General features: G+C 48.0%; 1 protein-coding gene across 2 annotated transcripts in view; it reads right to left on the bottom strand.

Annotated features, from left to right (window-relative positions):
- ADCY8 (adenylate cyclase 8) overlaps positions 1–12,328 on the bottom strand; it is a 150,809-nt gene extending 138,481 nt beyond the window's left edge. Inside the window, exon 1 of one of the 2 annotated variants that reach the window (XM_028736142.2) lies at positions 9,280–12,328. In XM_028736142.2, coding sequence (XP_028591975.2) covers positions 9,280–10,152 — 873 coding nt within the window. In that variant the 5' untranslated portion in view covers positions 10,153–12,328. The remainder of the gene's footprint in view (positions 1–9,279) is intronic. The other variant, XM_028736143.2, reaches the window with a different exon arrangement.
- Positions 12,329–14,955: the final 2,627 nt, after the last annotated feature.

Here is a 14,955-nt window from a genome sequence, read left to right as displayed (position 1 = left end):
GTAAAGACAAAGAGGGCTCCTTTCACCACATGTGGTGGGAGTGCAGAAAAGTGAAAGAATTCTGGGAAAAAATATATATTGAACTAAAGAAGATCTTAAAATATACGTTTACAAAGAAACCAGAAATTTTCTTGTTAGGGATATTGGGGAACAAGATAAAAAAGAAGGATTGCAAATTTGTGTACTATGCAGTTACAGCAGCAAGGGTAATACTAGCCCAAAAATGGAAACAGCAGGAAATACCAACGGTAGACGAGTGGAGAACAAAGTTATTAGACTACGCGGAGTTGGATAAATTGACAGGAAAGATTAGATATCTAAGAGACCAAAAGTTCATCAAGGAATGGGGAAAATATGTGGATTATCTGGAACATGTAAGTGAGGGACAAACAACGTTAATGGGATTTAGAGAAGCATTGTGAAGGACTAAGAGTTATTGTCTAAAGGGAATAGAAGAGAGAGAGAGATATAATGTCAATACAAGCCAGGAAATGCGTAATTTTAATTACTACTACGAATGATTTACGGACAAGCGGAAGGAAGTCTCAAAAGAGACGGTAATGTGAAATTTTTGATGTGAAATTTTCAATTTGTGTTTTTTCTTTTTTTCCCCTCTGTCTATTTTGTTTTTTGAAGTAAACTAATAAAAATTTACTTGAAAAGTAAAAAGGGACGCAGGTGGTGCTGTGGTCTAAACCACAGAGCCTAGGGCTTGCCGATTGGAAGGTCGGCGGTTCCCCCATGACGGGGTGAGCTCCCGTTGCTCGGTCCCTGCTCCTGCCAACCTTGCAGTTCGAAAGCACATCAAAGTGCAAGTAGATAAATAGGTACCACTCCGGCGGGAAGGTAAATGGTGTTTCCGTGTGCTGCTCTGGTTTTGCCAGAAGCGGCTTAGTCAAGATGGCCACATGACCTGGAAAAACTGTCTGCGGACAAATGTCGGCTCCCTCGGCCAGTAAAGCGTGAATGAGTGCCACAACCCCAGAGTCATTCGCGACTGGACTTAACTGTCAGGGGTCCTTTACCTTTATCTTTAGTGTGTTGAAGTCCATCTGAAGTTGTGACCACTGGCATTTGGAGTGTTGCCAGCTTTCAAGAAGCAATGATCATACACGAAGCTGGAGTGTCAAAGCCATTCTAAGTGTCGAACCTAATATTCAACACAACCCTCTTTAAGATTGTTCATTTCAGATATTTCCGAAGTGCCTTTCCAGACTACAGCCTGCCCAAGGTGGCTCACATGAATAGCAAATACTCAATTTCATTAAGAAGAGAAGCATCGAAACATGAAGCTCAAACAGCTACAAAAACATTCCACTGCAATACAAGTCAGTAAATGCTAACAACCCACCAGCAGTAGCAGCCCATGCAAAAAAACACCCCTCTAAATTAAAAGGCAAGGTAAACAGATGAGTTTGTAAAGCAGGCTTCCTCACCCTCAGCCCTCCAGATGTTTTGGGACTACAATTCCCATGATCCCTAGCTAGCAGGACCAGTGGTCAGGGATGATGGGAATTGTAGTTTTAAAACATCTGGAGGGCCGAGGTTGAGAAAGCCTGTTGTAAAGCTTTGATAAATACTTGAAGAAGACTGAGGTACCCTAACAGAAATCTTGCCAAGGAAATGTACCAAGGAAATTGGACACAAACTGTTTTGTCCAATGGGGGCAGGTGGGAGGAGGGACCATGCTCTAAAATTAGGAGTCTTTGGTATGCAACAACAGCAGCAAGAATACTCATCGCAAAATACTGGAAGACACAAGATTTGCCCACTCTGGAAAAATGGCAGATGCAAGTGATAGACTACATGGAATTGGCAGAATCCGAGACCTGGGAGAAGAGTTAGTGGAAGAGGACTGGAAGAAATTTAAAGACTACCTGCAAAAACATTGCAAAATGTTTGAATGCTAAAATGATGCAGGATACAAAGACAATATGGCATTAGTGACATGGTTGAAAGGAATATGTAAAAAATGTTTTATAAGAATAAGGGTGAAAAAGCTAGAATAACATTATGTCAAATTTAAACAAAATGATATAAAGGGAAAAATTGGAGACATAATAGTTGAAATGTATAATATAGAATAAGATTTGAAAGAGGGTAAGGCACTGCTGAATACGATTGTGTAAAAGGGAACACAGAAAAGGGAGATGTGAGGAAGTCAGGAAGGAGGGTTATGAAAACAATAAGCAAGAAACTGGATTTTTATGTCTTTTTTATGTTTTTTTTCTTCTACCTTTTCTATGTTTTCTATTGTATTTTTCTGTTTTTATTTGATTGTGATAATGTTTTTTCTTTTTTTTGTTTTGATTGTGAAGTTTGTTTTACTGTTCAAAATTTCAATAAATATCTTTTTTGATATTTGACTCTAAATACAAGGACTCTTTGACTCTAAATACAAGGATGGATGGACACTAAAGCACTGCAGCTTATTGAAAGGGTCCGGGGTATAGGAACTTCCATGCAGGGTGAGATCAACCATGTGATGAGCTGTTTTGTTTCCATCCACTGCCAACCAAATGTCTTCAAAGCATCACTTTGGGGTGATGGACTTTCCCGGTTGTTTCTTCCCAGCAGCTAATATCCAGAGGCATACCACCTCTGTACCTCTTGGTGTGGGTGGACAACCTAAGCTACTGACTGCCTCTGCATCTTAGGAACATTAGAAGAGTCCTTCTGGATCTGAACAAGGGTCTGCCTAGTCCAGCCTCCCATTTCCAACAGTGGCCAAGGAGATGCCTCTGGGAAGGCTACGAGTCGGACATGTGTGCAAAAACAATCACGATCTCCAGCACCTTGCAATTCAGATGCGTGTGGCCTCTGACACCAGAGGTAAAACCCTTCCATCTCTGCTGGTAGCCACTGATTGCCTTAACCGCCATGAATTTAAAGCCATCCAAGTTGGTGGTCATTCCTACATCATGTGGTATGGCATTCACTATGCACTGTGTGAAGAAGAACTTCCTACTGTCTCTCCTGAACCTTCAGTTTCACTGGATGACCCTGGGTTTCCAGTATTACAAGAGAGGGATATATATTTTTTGGAGGGGAAACCCTATGAGAGTAAATTCCGTAAGTTACTTACATAGTCTGTGTGCAGGAATGCACACCCACCCAGATCTACTGCCTGGAGAAGATGGGTTGAAATCTAGAAGCTAAGAGTTATCAGGAAACCAATATGTACAAATTACTCTGGGACTGAATCATCACTTACTTTTCCTTGGGAAATGTCTGAGCTGTGGGTGTGGGAAGACGTTGAATTCAGACACACCGAGACAGCTATCTACACCAGTCTAGTCATAATAAGATAATCTTATTAAGGTTTATGGGAGTCACAGCAGCTGCAGGGTGGAGCAGAGACTCCCAGCGCCGCCTCCTGAAATCAGATCTAGCCTGATCAAATCTGCTGAGTGGTCTGGGAAAATAAGCTGGGATGAAACACAGCATGCATCCGCCTTGCCTGTGCAGTTCCTGGTGCAAGCAACTACGAGGATAGCCCAAGCTGTATCGCTATGAAAACCAGGTTTGGCATCAGGTTGATAAGAAACCAGTTGTAGCAAATTGGCTAGAAGTTACTAAAATTTGTGGCATGGTGCAGGTGTTTCCTAAGAAATGGTCTTGCCCCATCAAGGACATGGGGACCTCCACCCCCTAGAGACATTTTAAACCAAGAGTAGCATATGTGGTGGTCTCTTCATATGGCTGGACTGCATGACTTAGCCCTAGATGACTTAGGCCCCAAATACCTGAGAGACCTCTTCCTACCCTACAGACCCTCCTGCGTTTTAGATCAGCAGACAGCAGACTTGGTTCAGCTGGTGGCAGCCCAGGAGAGGACATTTGGTCTGGCAGCCCCTTAGTTGTGGAATTCCCTCCCAGCATAGGTGCATCCGGCATCTTCATTATACAGAACTTCTTTACCAGGGCCTTTGACACAAATACTAATAACATCTCACATCACCTTGGCTACCCATGTTTTGTTATCTTCATCACTCAGCAGCCAATCCCACTCTGGCAACTGCCAGCAGCCAGAAAGGGCAATGTTTGCACCTGCAAATCCTCTCCAAAGAGCCTGCCCACATCCTGCACAACCCTAAAGCATTTAACAGAACAAGAAAGATTAGGCACTTCCAGTAAAGGTAAAGGTAATGGGACCCCTGACCATGAGGTCCAGTCGTGGCTGACTCTGGGGTTGCAGCACTCATCTTGCTTTATTGGCCGAGGAAGCCAGTGTACAGCATCCGGGTCATGTGGCCAGCATGACTAAGCTGCTTCTGGCGAGCCAGAGCAGCGCATGGAAACGCCGTTTACCTTCCCGCCGGAGTGGTACCTATTTATCTACTTGCACTTTGACATGTTTTCGAATTGCTAGGTTGGCAGGAGCAGGGACAGAGCAACGAGAGTTCACCCGTCACGGGGATTTGAACTGCTGGCCTTCTGATCGGCAAGTCCTAGTTTAACCCACAGCTCCACCTCAGTCCCACACTTTCAGTACTTCACCTGTATTTAACGTATCATCCAAGCTCGACTGGAGCCATGTGCTTTCGCTCAGGCAATTCAGAGTTACAGAAGGTGAGGGACACAAGGTGTTGAAATCCCCCAGAACAACCAGGATACATTCAAGACCACATTTGATACCACCTCTGCCAGCTCAAAGGGTGGAAGGTACACTATAAGAACTTAAGCAGAGCCCCGTAGACCAGGTCAACGGCCCATCAAGGCTGAGGTCCTGAACTCAGAGTGGCCATCCAGATACCCATGGGAAGTCTGAAAACAGGACCTGAGCACAACAGCACTCTCTGCTTTTGTGTTTCTCAGCAACTGGCATCCAGCGGCGTACTGCCTCCAACAGAGGAGGCAGGTCGCCTGTTCAGGATTCCAGCCAGCCATTCCTTCTAGTGGGGTTTTTCTGATTGCCCCTCTCAAATCAAAATGAATGCCCTTTTAGATACACAAGAGGAGCATGCTGCTCTCAACATGGCCAACCAGATTCCTGCAAGAGGGACCCAAATGCAACAGGACTTTCCCACTTGTGATCTGAGCAACTGATATGGAGAAGTATAATTCCTCTGACAGCGGAGATACTGTAAGCACTCACTTCTCTCTGGCTGGACAGAGAGACGTTCCACTCCTCCCTGCCGCACCACCCAAAAAGAGAGGGTGAGCAAGCAACGGTTGCTGTGGTGGTAGGAAACTGGGCAAGCAGCAGCCACCACTGCTTCTCTGAGCCCTCTCACTGCATCCCAGCAGTGGCAGGGTATCTGTCTTACATTTAGAAGGTCCCTGGTTCATTCCCCAGCCTGTCCTCTGATAGCTAGCTAGAGCAGGAGTCAGGTGTGATGTACGGCAGATCCCTACATCCCTGTGCTTGCCCTCTCTCTGTGCAGCAAGCAGAAACCTAGGATCATAAGACGAGCCTGCTGCTTCAGGCCAAAGGCATATCTAGTCCAGAACTCTATTCTTGCAGTGGCCAACCAGGCGTCTGCGGAAAACCTGCAAGCAGGACTTGTGTGCAGCAGTACTCTCCTCCCTTTTCATGTCACCCATGTTGGTGTTCATCACTGCCTCTGGTGGGGGTGAGTTCCATATTTTATCCATGCACTGCAAAAGCAGGAAGTGCTTCCTTTTGTCTTTCAGATTCATTGGGTGTTTGTGAGTTCCTGTCTTCAGACGCCAGGTAAAAAGGTAAAAGGACCCCTGACCATTAGGTCCAGTCATGGCCGACTCTGGGGTTGCGGCGCTCATCTCGCTTTATTGGCCGAGGGAGCCAGCATACAGCTTCCGTGTCATGTGGCCAGCATGACTAAGCGGCTTCTGGGGAACCAGAGCAGCGCACAGAAACGCTGTTTACCTTCCCGCCGGAGCAGTACCTATTTATCTACTTGCACTTTGACGTGCTTTCGAACTGCTAGGTCAGCAGGAGCAGGGACCGGGCAACGGGAGCTCACCCCGTCACGGGGATTCGAACCGTCGACCTTCTGATTGGCAAGTCCTAGGCTCTGTGGTTTAACCCATAGCGCCACCCGCATCCTCAGACACCAGGTACAGACACTCACAATTTGTACTGCTAAAATGAGGTTATCGGACCACAACAACGCCTTCCCCGACCCATCAGTCAAGTCTGGACTATTGTGGACTGAAAGCCCAGGTGGTCAGTCTAATGCCATCCAGCTCACCCGCTTTGCATCCCGCCCTTGGCATTTGCCTGACTTGGTCAGCTTCTGTTGCCAACCCTGGCTATAACTATCACAGAGTGTACCAACGCTGTGGGAAAACGACTGTGAAGGAGTAGAACCAAGGAAATTAGAAATGAGAATAGGGGAGTAAAGTCTCAAAATGATATTCTTATTCTTATATTCTGAAGAAGGGGGATATACCAAACCAATTCCTAAAAGGCTGCCGAGTTATTGCAAGCTACTGCGTTCGGTGGAAATGAGAGTTAAATAAGACATAGGAGAGATTGATCTGCAGGTACCAGCTTCAATTTGAGAGGTTGCTGGAGCATAAGAAAGTTAGTGCCATTTCTGATCCAGTTTGTAAAAATGACAGAAATGGGATCACAATCCTAATGAAAAAGCCTTTCCCCTCTGGGCTGTACTGGACTCCGTTCTCTCGGATGTTTGTAGGCTTCCAGGGCTCAGTGGTAAAATACACTCTGAACTTGCTCAGAGGTGCTTTCTTCAAAACTGCTGCCAACACATATCCCATTGCTGAGCCCTTGGCACTGAAAACAGGATCTAGGACCGGAGCTCTAGCAATCTTAGGTGTCAATAAACTATTATTCCATAAATCATTTCCGTCTCCCCCTCCTCCAATGCTTCCTAAACCAAATGATCTGTTCTGGGTTCTCTCTTCTGACCAAGAGGCATGTGTCCAAGGGGTTGCCAACTATGTCTTACAAAAGGTGATGAGGTTTTCTCATGATTGTAAAAAAACACACCTTTGTTTGTCAATTCCTGCTACAGGTCAAGCTGCTACTGGAGTCTTTTGAAAAAATGGGGACTGTGAACATAAAAGAATCCGAAATTGTGTATCAAAGGGCAATTGCTAAGTATTTAAGGGCTCGCCCCACCCGCAAACTGTTAAGTGCAAAAAATATTTCTCTTGGATTTTAAATAAATAAATAAATAAATAAATAAATAAATAAAGTCAATTCCTATCAGCAAGACAATTTCTAGAGCAGATGAGACTTTCCATTTTTTAGATCTCATGCCCCTGTAAAATGTTGGGTTGCATTGTGTCATACAGCAAAATAATTCTTAGACCTGCAAGCTTTCCAGTTTGTTTATTTTATAAATACAGCTGACATTATTTATTTACTTGAGGGAATCCTTTTTTTAAAAAAAGTACCACATATATCTTGAAACTTGTAATAAAAGAAAATGGATTTTTGTTTCAATTTTTAATATATTTCTGCCTTCAGAAAACAAATTTAGGAATAGGTAAAACTGATTCACTTATGTATTATATTGTTACATTAATATCCCACATTTTTTCTAAGTAGCTCAAGGTGGTGAATGTGGCTCTCCTCTTTAATTTTTTACTCACAACAACCCTGTGAGGTAGGTTAGTCAGAGAGGCTGTGACCATCCCTAAATCAGCCAGTAACTTTCATGGCTGAGTGGGGATTTGACAGTCCTTTACTGTGACGAAGCTGTCTCTCTCGTGTATGCCAAATAAATGACAAAAGTGACTGATCTCTCCCTGTTCACCATCATTAATCCCTGATAAATTAGAAACTGGCAGGAGCCAAGACCGACATAACAATTACTTCTTTCGAGACCTCATCACTCAAAACCTTTGTCCAGGTGGCAGAAACAGAGAACCGGACCCCCAGCAAAAGCCATTTGGCATGATCTGCATTTTTTGTTTTTGTTTTTTTGAGACTGAATACTGTTTTGCAGTGGGTTGGGGGAACAAAACACCTCAGCGACAGCAGCCCTGGAACTAAGAAACCAGCACTACTCAATGAACACCCTCATTTAATGGAGAGATGATCTGATTTACTTCTTGGAAACTAAGGTTTGATGCTAATTCGACCACAGACCCATCAGGTGGCTCCAAGAATATATTGTTACATTCCCTGCTTCATCCATCATGGTATGCAATCAGGACAGATTTGAAGGTGTCAAATGCAGATTGTCAAGCCCACTGAAAAGTGTGATATGCACAAGTGCTAGGGATTTGCAAACTGACACCTCACCTACTGCAAGGTGAGGTGGTATTCCAATATGCTCCATATTAGCACAATACAGACAGAAACCAAGAATCCAAAAATAAGGAAAGGTACAGTATATCCAACTGAAACTGTTCTCCTTCTTGATTAACCTTGTCCACTGAATGGTTTCCAAAATAGCTCCAGGGACTGAAAGCAGCATTTTAGGGTTGCAATGAGCTTGTGTGTGTGTGTTTTGCAAAACATTCAGGTGCATCAATATATCTATCGCCTTCTAAATTCTGCTTCCAGGTAGGTTCTTTTAACTCCAAATCCACTCCAGATCATCACTTGGGACAAGTATCAACTAAACATGAGAATATTGAGTGGAGGGGAATATGGAGGACCCACTAGGTAATGTTGCAGTGGACACAGCTGGTCTTGGACCAGGAGTGCAGTGGTGGACTTGGGACAGGAGACCTGCATTCAGACTCCTCAAACCTGGAGAATTTTGGACCAGCTGCTGCCTCTCTGCCTAACCTACTACACAGAGATGTGGTGAGGATGACATGAGATAAGCTCATGAGCAATGAACATCCTTAGGTCCTTGGAGGAAGAGTGGGAAACATATGTGAGAGGTCGGGATGCAGATGAGAGTTGCAATTCAACATCTGGGTGCCAGATGTTGGATTGCAGATGGACATAAAGATTAAGGATGGGTGCTATTCAATATAGCCTTCCATTTGCATCTCCATCTAAGTGACTAAAATATGGATACAAGGAGGACATTATATTTCCATGACATAGGTTGTTTGATCATGACAAAAACCCAACTTTTATGTGTCATTCCTCATAAGGTCTCACTGCCTCCTCCCTCTCCCCACCCTAAACAGAGCTAGATGTCTGAACCTGTAATTCCTCTTGCATTAATCAGGATTATGAATGCACCAGCACATCCTTGCTAGGATATAATAACCCCATTATGAGAAAGGATAGCTTTATTCAATGATGATGTCTAGCTGCCTTAGTAACCCAGCTCATGGAGGAGATGAACATGTGTCCTTACAAGTTGCCCCACTAAAGGTGACTTCGGAGAGAAAGAAGGATGAACCCACAGGAAATACCTGGTTGATGGAGGTCATGGTTTGCCTCGGGATCACCATCTGCATGCCGAGTTGCAGAACGGAGGTGACTAAGCCGGCCAGGATAGCCCAGGTGAGGGGCAGAGGCAGCATGCTGTAGGTGGCAAAGAGCGTGAAGAGCACATAGCCAATTCCATCTCCAAGAAGACCACAGCCAAGGCCGGCAGCCAGGATCTGTGTGGCCATGGCCACCCAAGTGACCACCCCACTGTACTGCAGGTAGGTGTAGGAGGTCGTATCCTTCCTGACCACCACTAAGGCACAGATGACCACCTCGATGCCCGTGAAGAAGCCCAGCAGGATGCCCTTGATGGGGTCCATAGGGGCCGAGGCCAAGGTGAGGTGGAGCAGCAGGAGGGTCAGCTTGGTGAGCACATCCAGGATGTTCACCACCACCTCGGATTTGCGCCTCTGGCCCAGGAAGTAGCGTTGGTAGAGGCGCTCCAAGTCCCGGGACTTGAAGGAGTTGCGCAAGGTAGGGAAGATCACGCCGCGGTACGTGTAGCCCCAGTTGAGGAAGAAGTCCGAGTTGCTGGGAGCGCAGTCGAGGTGCAGGAAGCCCAGGTCCCCGCTGCTGCTCGTGCGCTCCGGGAAGACTTTGGTTCCCCCATTGTTGTGGCCGCCAAGGCTCTTGCCTGCCGACCGCGGATGGTGGGAATGGTTGGAGCAGAAGGACTCCTCCGAGCCCAGCACTTTCCCTCCGCTGTGCTCCTGGATGAAGCGCTGCTCAGTGATGTGGCGGACCGCCGTCTGCCACAGCAGGCGCTGGGAGCGAGCGCCGCTGCTAGGGGGCGTCTGGTTGATGGTGTACAACTCGTCGCTGTCGCTCAGGCAGCGCACCTCGGATAGCTCCATCGTGTGGCTCGGGGTGGTGGCGGCAGCAGCGGCAGGAGAGGGAGGGTGTATCACATTGAAAGGCGGTGGCTGCCCCCTACCCCCTTGGCCGGCGGGGTGGGGGGGATCAAGGGTCAGTCAATTATTGCAGAAGAAAGGGGACTCCCCATGCCTTTTTGGCACTGGATAGACCTTTGAATGGAGGGGTTGGCTTTGTAAAGTGCATCTGACCCTGCTCCCCAAGTTATTATTACAGCTGGCGGTGGGGGGGGGAGAGCAGATTGAGAAACAGAAGGCCCTTTTTGCTAACGGCGTGGTCAAAAGTCCAGTCCAGTGCAATCAAAGCCACATCCCTGGTTGGCGCTGCAAAATCCAAAGGCAAAGAGGGGAAAGATACCCACAGAGAGGCAAAAAGTGCCCTTCAGACTGAGCCAACGAAAGGAGGGCAGGTTGGTGGCTCCCATCCTACATTCAGAAAACATGGCGTACAGCTGGATATTGGAAGTTGCCTTAGGATGAGCCAGACCATTGGTCCAAAAAGCTGAGGACTCCCTCCTCTGATTGGCTCTCTGAGGTTCCAGGTTCAAACCCTTCCCAGTCCTACTGCGGAGATCCTTGCAACTGGAAATGGCAGGGACTGAATCCAGAGCATGTGGTCTATCAATTGGATATGACTTCTTGCAGAAGAAAAATGAGAGCCCTGTGCAATAGTGATATAGGTGGGTGATTGTTTCCCTTAAATATATATATATTTGTATATATCGTAGAATATTACAGGTGCATTAATAACAGCAACAACAACACCATGCAACTTCTTAGGAGAGGGAAGTGACCACCTGGAGGGTTCTAGGAGCTTGATGGAAGATCTGTTCCTTTCACACGGGTACTTATATTTATATATATTTCTGTACAGCTGCAGCTGAGAGGGCGAGAGAGAGGTGATCGCTGGTTTGCTATAATCCGCGGCGCAGTCGCCTATCAGGATCAGCCATCCGTGCCACAAAGAGGAAGAACCGAGAGGATTGAAACGGGAAGGAGGTTAGAAACCGAAAGGGAGAGAAATGCCCAAGGAGACCCCCCAACCGGGGCGCTGGTCTCACTCCTGAAATTGACAAGGCTGCCGGTGGTCCAAGCGGGAGGCGAGGTGCGAAGCTGACAAGGTCAAGGGAGCTGGAGCTGGCGGCTGGCCCGGAGTCGCCTCTTCCCAAGCGCGCGCCGAGAGCGATCCAGCGAAACTCCAGCCGCGCAGGAAGATGCAAAGAGTTTTCCTTTTCTTTCGGGAGATCGGAGACTTGCAGCAGCGAGACATGGCCGGCTTGGCGACGGGAAGGGAAGCAGTCGGGGGTGGGGGATGCAGTGGTTGGCGGCTCACGGCTCGGCGACTTCAAGTTTCCCCGCAGGAGGAGAGAGGAGCCGTCGGCGGGACGCCTGGCTGGACATCTCTTTGGCGCGCGGCGCGTAATGGTTAGGCGACGGTCCTCATTGCGCTTCCCACGCCGCTTTAAAACGATCTCCCTCCCTCTTCAGCCTTCCTCCTTCTCCCTCTCCCCCTTCCCCAAAGCCTAACCGGAGCCTTCAGTCTAACATGCCGCTTCCTCGAGGGGAGGGGTTGCTTTATGAGATCCAAGGAGCGCCCCCCCCAAAAAAAGAAAGAAAGAAAGAGAGGCGAAGGGGCTGCCCTTCAGAGCAGCTGCCCCGGGATGGCAGGAGTTTGGGGCACCCGGAAAGTCAGAGGGCTCCTCCTACCCCACCCGAGGGGGCTGTTTACTCCTCGCTGCTCCGCGCGCCCCCCATCCGTCCATCCTCCCCTTTGGCAGCTGCTGGGCTAACAGCAGCTCCGCCGATTGGGCATTTCCGGCGCCCTCGGGTCCTGCTCTAGCCCACCGCAGCCGCGATTTCCTGTTAGCCCTCCGAGAGTGGAATCAGAGCAAGCGAGCGAGGGAAAAGATAATCCGGAGCTGGTGCCGCGGCGGGCGCTCCTCTTGCCGCCACCGCCGCCGCCTCTACTGGGAAAGGCAGAGCCCGGCTCGGTCAGCTGATGGCCCAGTGACGTCAGGCTCTACTGCTCCCGCTCCCCTGTGCGCCCACTTAAAGAAGTACCATCTCTCCCCCCCTCCCCAACAACAGCAGCCCCAAGACACGCGCATTGTCCCCAAAGGGATGTATCCGAAGGAGCCAGTGGCTAGGGAGTTCCTCTTGGATTCCACTCACCCTGCTTAGGACCACAGGCAACCAGTGCGAGCTCACTTGGAAGCAAAGTCCGCTTTCCATATAGAGGGTGCAATCTGAAGCGCAAAATCGCAAGACACACTGACGTGGAGTCTCTGCTCTCAAAGTGATTCCAAAAATCACTACTAATACTACTATTTATTACAGTGGTGCCTCGGGTTACATACGCTTCAGGTTACATACGCTTCAGGTTACACACTCCGCTAACCCAGAAATAGTGCTTCAGGTTAAGAACTTTGCTTCAGGATAAGAACAGAAATCGTGCTCCGGCAGCGCAGCAGCAGCAGGAGGCCCCATTAGCTAAAGTGGTGCTTCAGGTTAAGAACAGTTTCAGGTTAAGAACGGACCTCCGGAACGAATTAAGTTCTTAACCCGAGGTACCACTGTATCAATATTAGTACTACAAACATCAGCACACCTGGCTTATAGCTTGCAGAAAACAAGAAGTCTTCTTTGTTTTTGGATTCCATTTGTTCTCCCTGCCCCCAAACTTCAGGGTGAGTTATAGGGCCTGATCCTGTCCACCATGCCACACATACAGAGGAGGTCAGCTGTTCACTCTTTCTAGCTAGGTAGCTCTGTTGGCTGTATGAACTTACGAAGAACCAACTAGATCAGGCAATGCCTCACCTAGTCCAGCAGCCTGTTCTTACAGTGGCCAACCACTGGGAAACCTACAAGGCAGACCTGAGCCCAGGTCCCCTTCTGTGGTTTCTAGCAACTGGTATCTGGAAGCATTACTGCCTCCTATTGCCTCCAATGTTGGAAATAATATGTGTTGAGTTTTAATTTAAAGGGTGAAAATATGCTCAGCTTTTGGGGGTCACTGCTGCTGTGCAAGACATCTCACAGTCATTCCTCTTGGAGCTTTGAAAAAGGCAAGCATCCATAAAAAAACACACATTTCCTAGGCTAACAGCATCTGTGGAATTGACTTCTTCTGACTTTGAATGGTCATTCATGATCCACTAATATAGGGAACAGTAAACACAGAACTGTGCTAAAAAAAGACAGAATGTGCTTGGGTACAAAGAGTAATAGAGCTACAGCCTGTGATGACAGAGATCACATTATAAGGTACATAGTCTCCACGCTTTATGAGATACATGGCTTTTATTCATGTATACAAGGAACGGAGGGACCAGAGAGCAATGGTACGGCATGTGCTTTTCATGCAGAAAGCCCGAGGTTCAGTACTTGGCCATTCAACTGGAACAGGGATGTGGGAACCTGTGGAACTTCATAAATTGTCGGACTTTAACTTCCACCAGCCTCAGTCAACATGGACAGTGGTCAGGGATAGTGGGAGCTGTGGTCCAACAGCATCTTGAAGGCCACAGATTCCCTGTCTTTGAACTAAAGGAACTCCAGTTGCAGGACATGTCTCCAGCCTTTGATCTTGGGGAACAACTACAAGACCACCACAAATACCTCATTTTCAAACAAGTTACTAGGGAGAATACAGTCATACCTCGGGTTACAGATGCTTCAGGTTGCATTTTTTCGGGTTACAGACCCGTGAAACCCGGAAGTACCAGAATGGGTTACTTCTGGGTTTCGGTAGTTGCGCATGTGCAGAAGTGTTGAATCGCAACCTGCGCATGCGCAGATGCAGTGCTGCGGGTTGCGAACACTGCGGGTTGTGAATGTGCCTCCCGCACGGATCACGTTCACAACCTGAGCGTCCACTGTACAGTAATTGGTGATGAGCTGCAAGCATTTCTGGAGGAAACTGAGCATCTAGATCAGTGTTTCCCAACCGGTGTTCCGCGGCACACTAGTGTGCCGCGAGACGTTGCCTGGTGTGCCGCGAGATGTTGCCTGGAGGGAGGCGGGCGAGTCGGGCGGCGAGAGGCGGGGCGGCGGCGGCGAGGAGAGGCCGCCCAGCGCGGGGCTCTCGCCGTCTGCCTGCCTGGCTGCCTGCGTGGCGCTGACGTCACGGGGCTGTAACGTGCCCCACATAGGCACACGCGGGGCGGCGAGCGAGCTCCCTCCCACATCCCATCGCCGCTCGCTTCGGCCGGCCTACTGGGCTGTCGCAGGCGGAAGGCCTGCGCATGCGCGAGGTTTTCGTGCCTTCGGGATTCCCTTCACGCCTTCCTCCTCCCGGGTCCTTGAGAGCGCGGGAAGCGGCAGCGCGAGACCGGCGTTGAGCCTGGTAGGTATTGCGCTTGCCAAGGCAGTCATTTGGGAAATGAAAACTTGCAAAGCAAGCAACCAGTTCAATCTGAAGTACGTGTATGCTTAATATCCTGTATCTGAAACCTGTTCTGCCCCCTCCCCCACACTTGGTGCCATTTTCATCTACACATGCAGCAGAGTAAGTTGACCCAGAATAGTACCAATTCAGATGGCAGATGGGAGAATGACAGTGCTGAATGCTTTCCCATGTAGAACAGTCCCTGCAAATAAAAACCTAGCATATTTGGAAGAGGGATGCTAGCCTAACCATTACCTTCTATGCTGTTACTTTTTTTTTTTTTTTTTTTTTTAACATAAGTAAAAAGTGACCTTTCCCCATCTGGCATGGTGGTGTGCCTCGAGATTTTTTTCATGAAACAAGTGTGCCTTTGCCCAAAAAAGGTTGGGAAACAC

The sequence above is a fragment of the Podarcis muralis genome, chromosome 8 (assembly GCF_964188315.1).
Source record: "Podarcis muralis chromosome 8, rPodMur119.hap1.1, whole genome shotgun sequence".
NCBI lineage: Eukaryota > Metazoa > Chordata > Lepidosauria > Squamata > Lacertidae > Podarcis > Podarcis muralis.
This window is presented reverse-complemented; position numbering and strand designations above follow the sequence as displayed.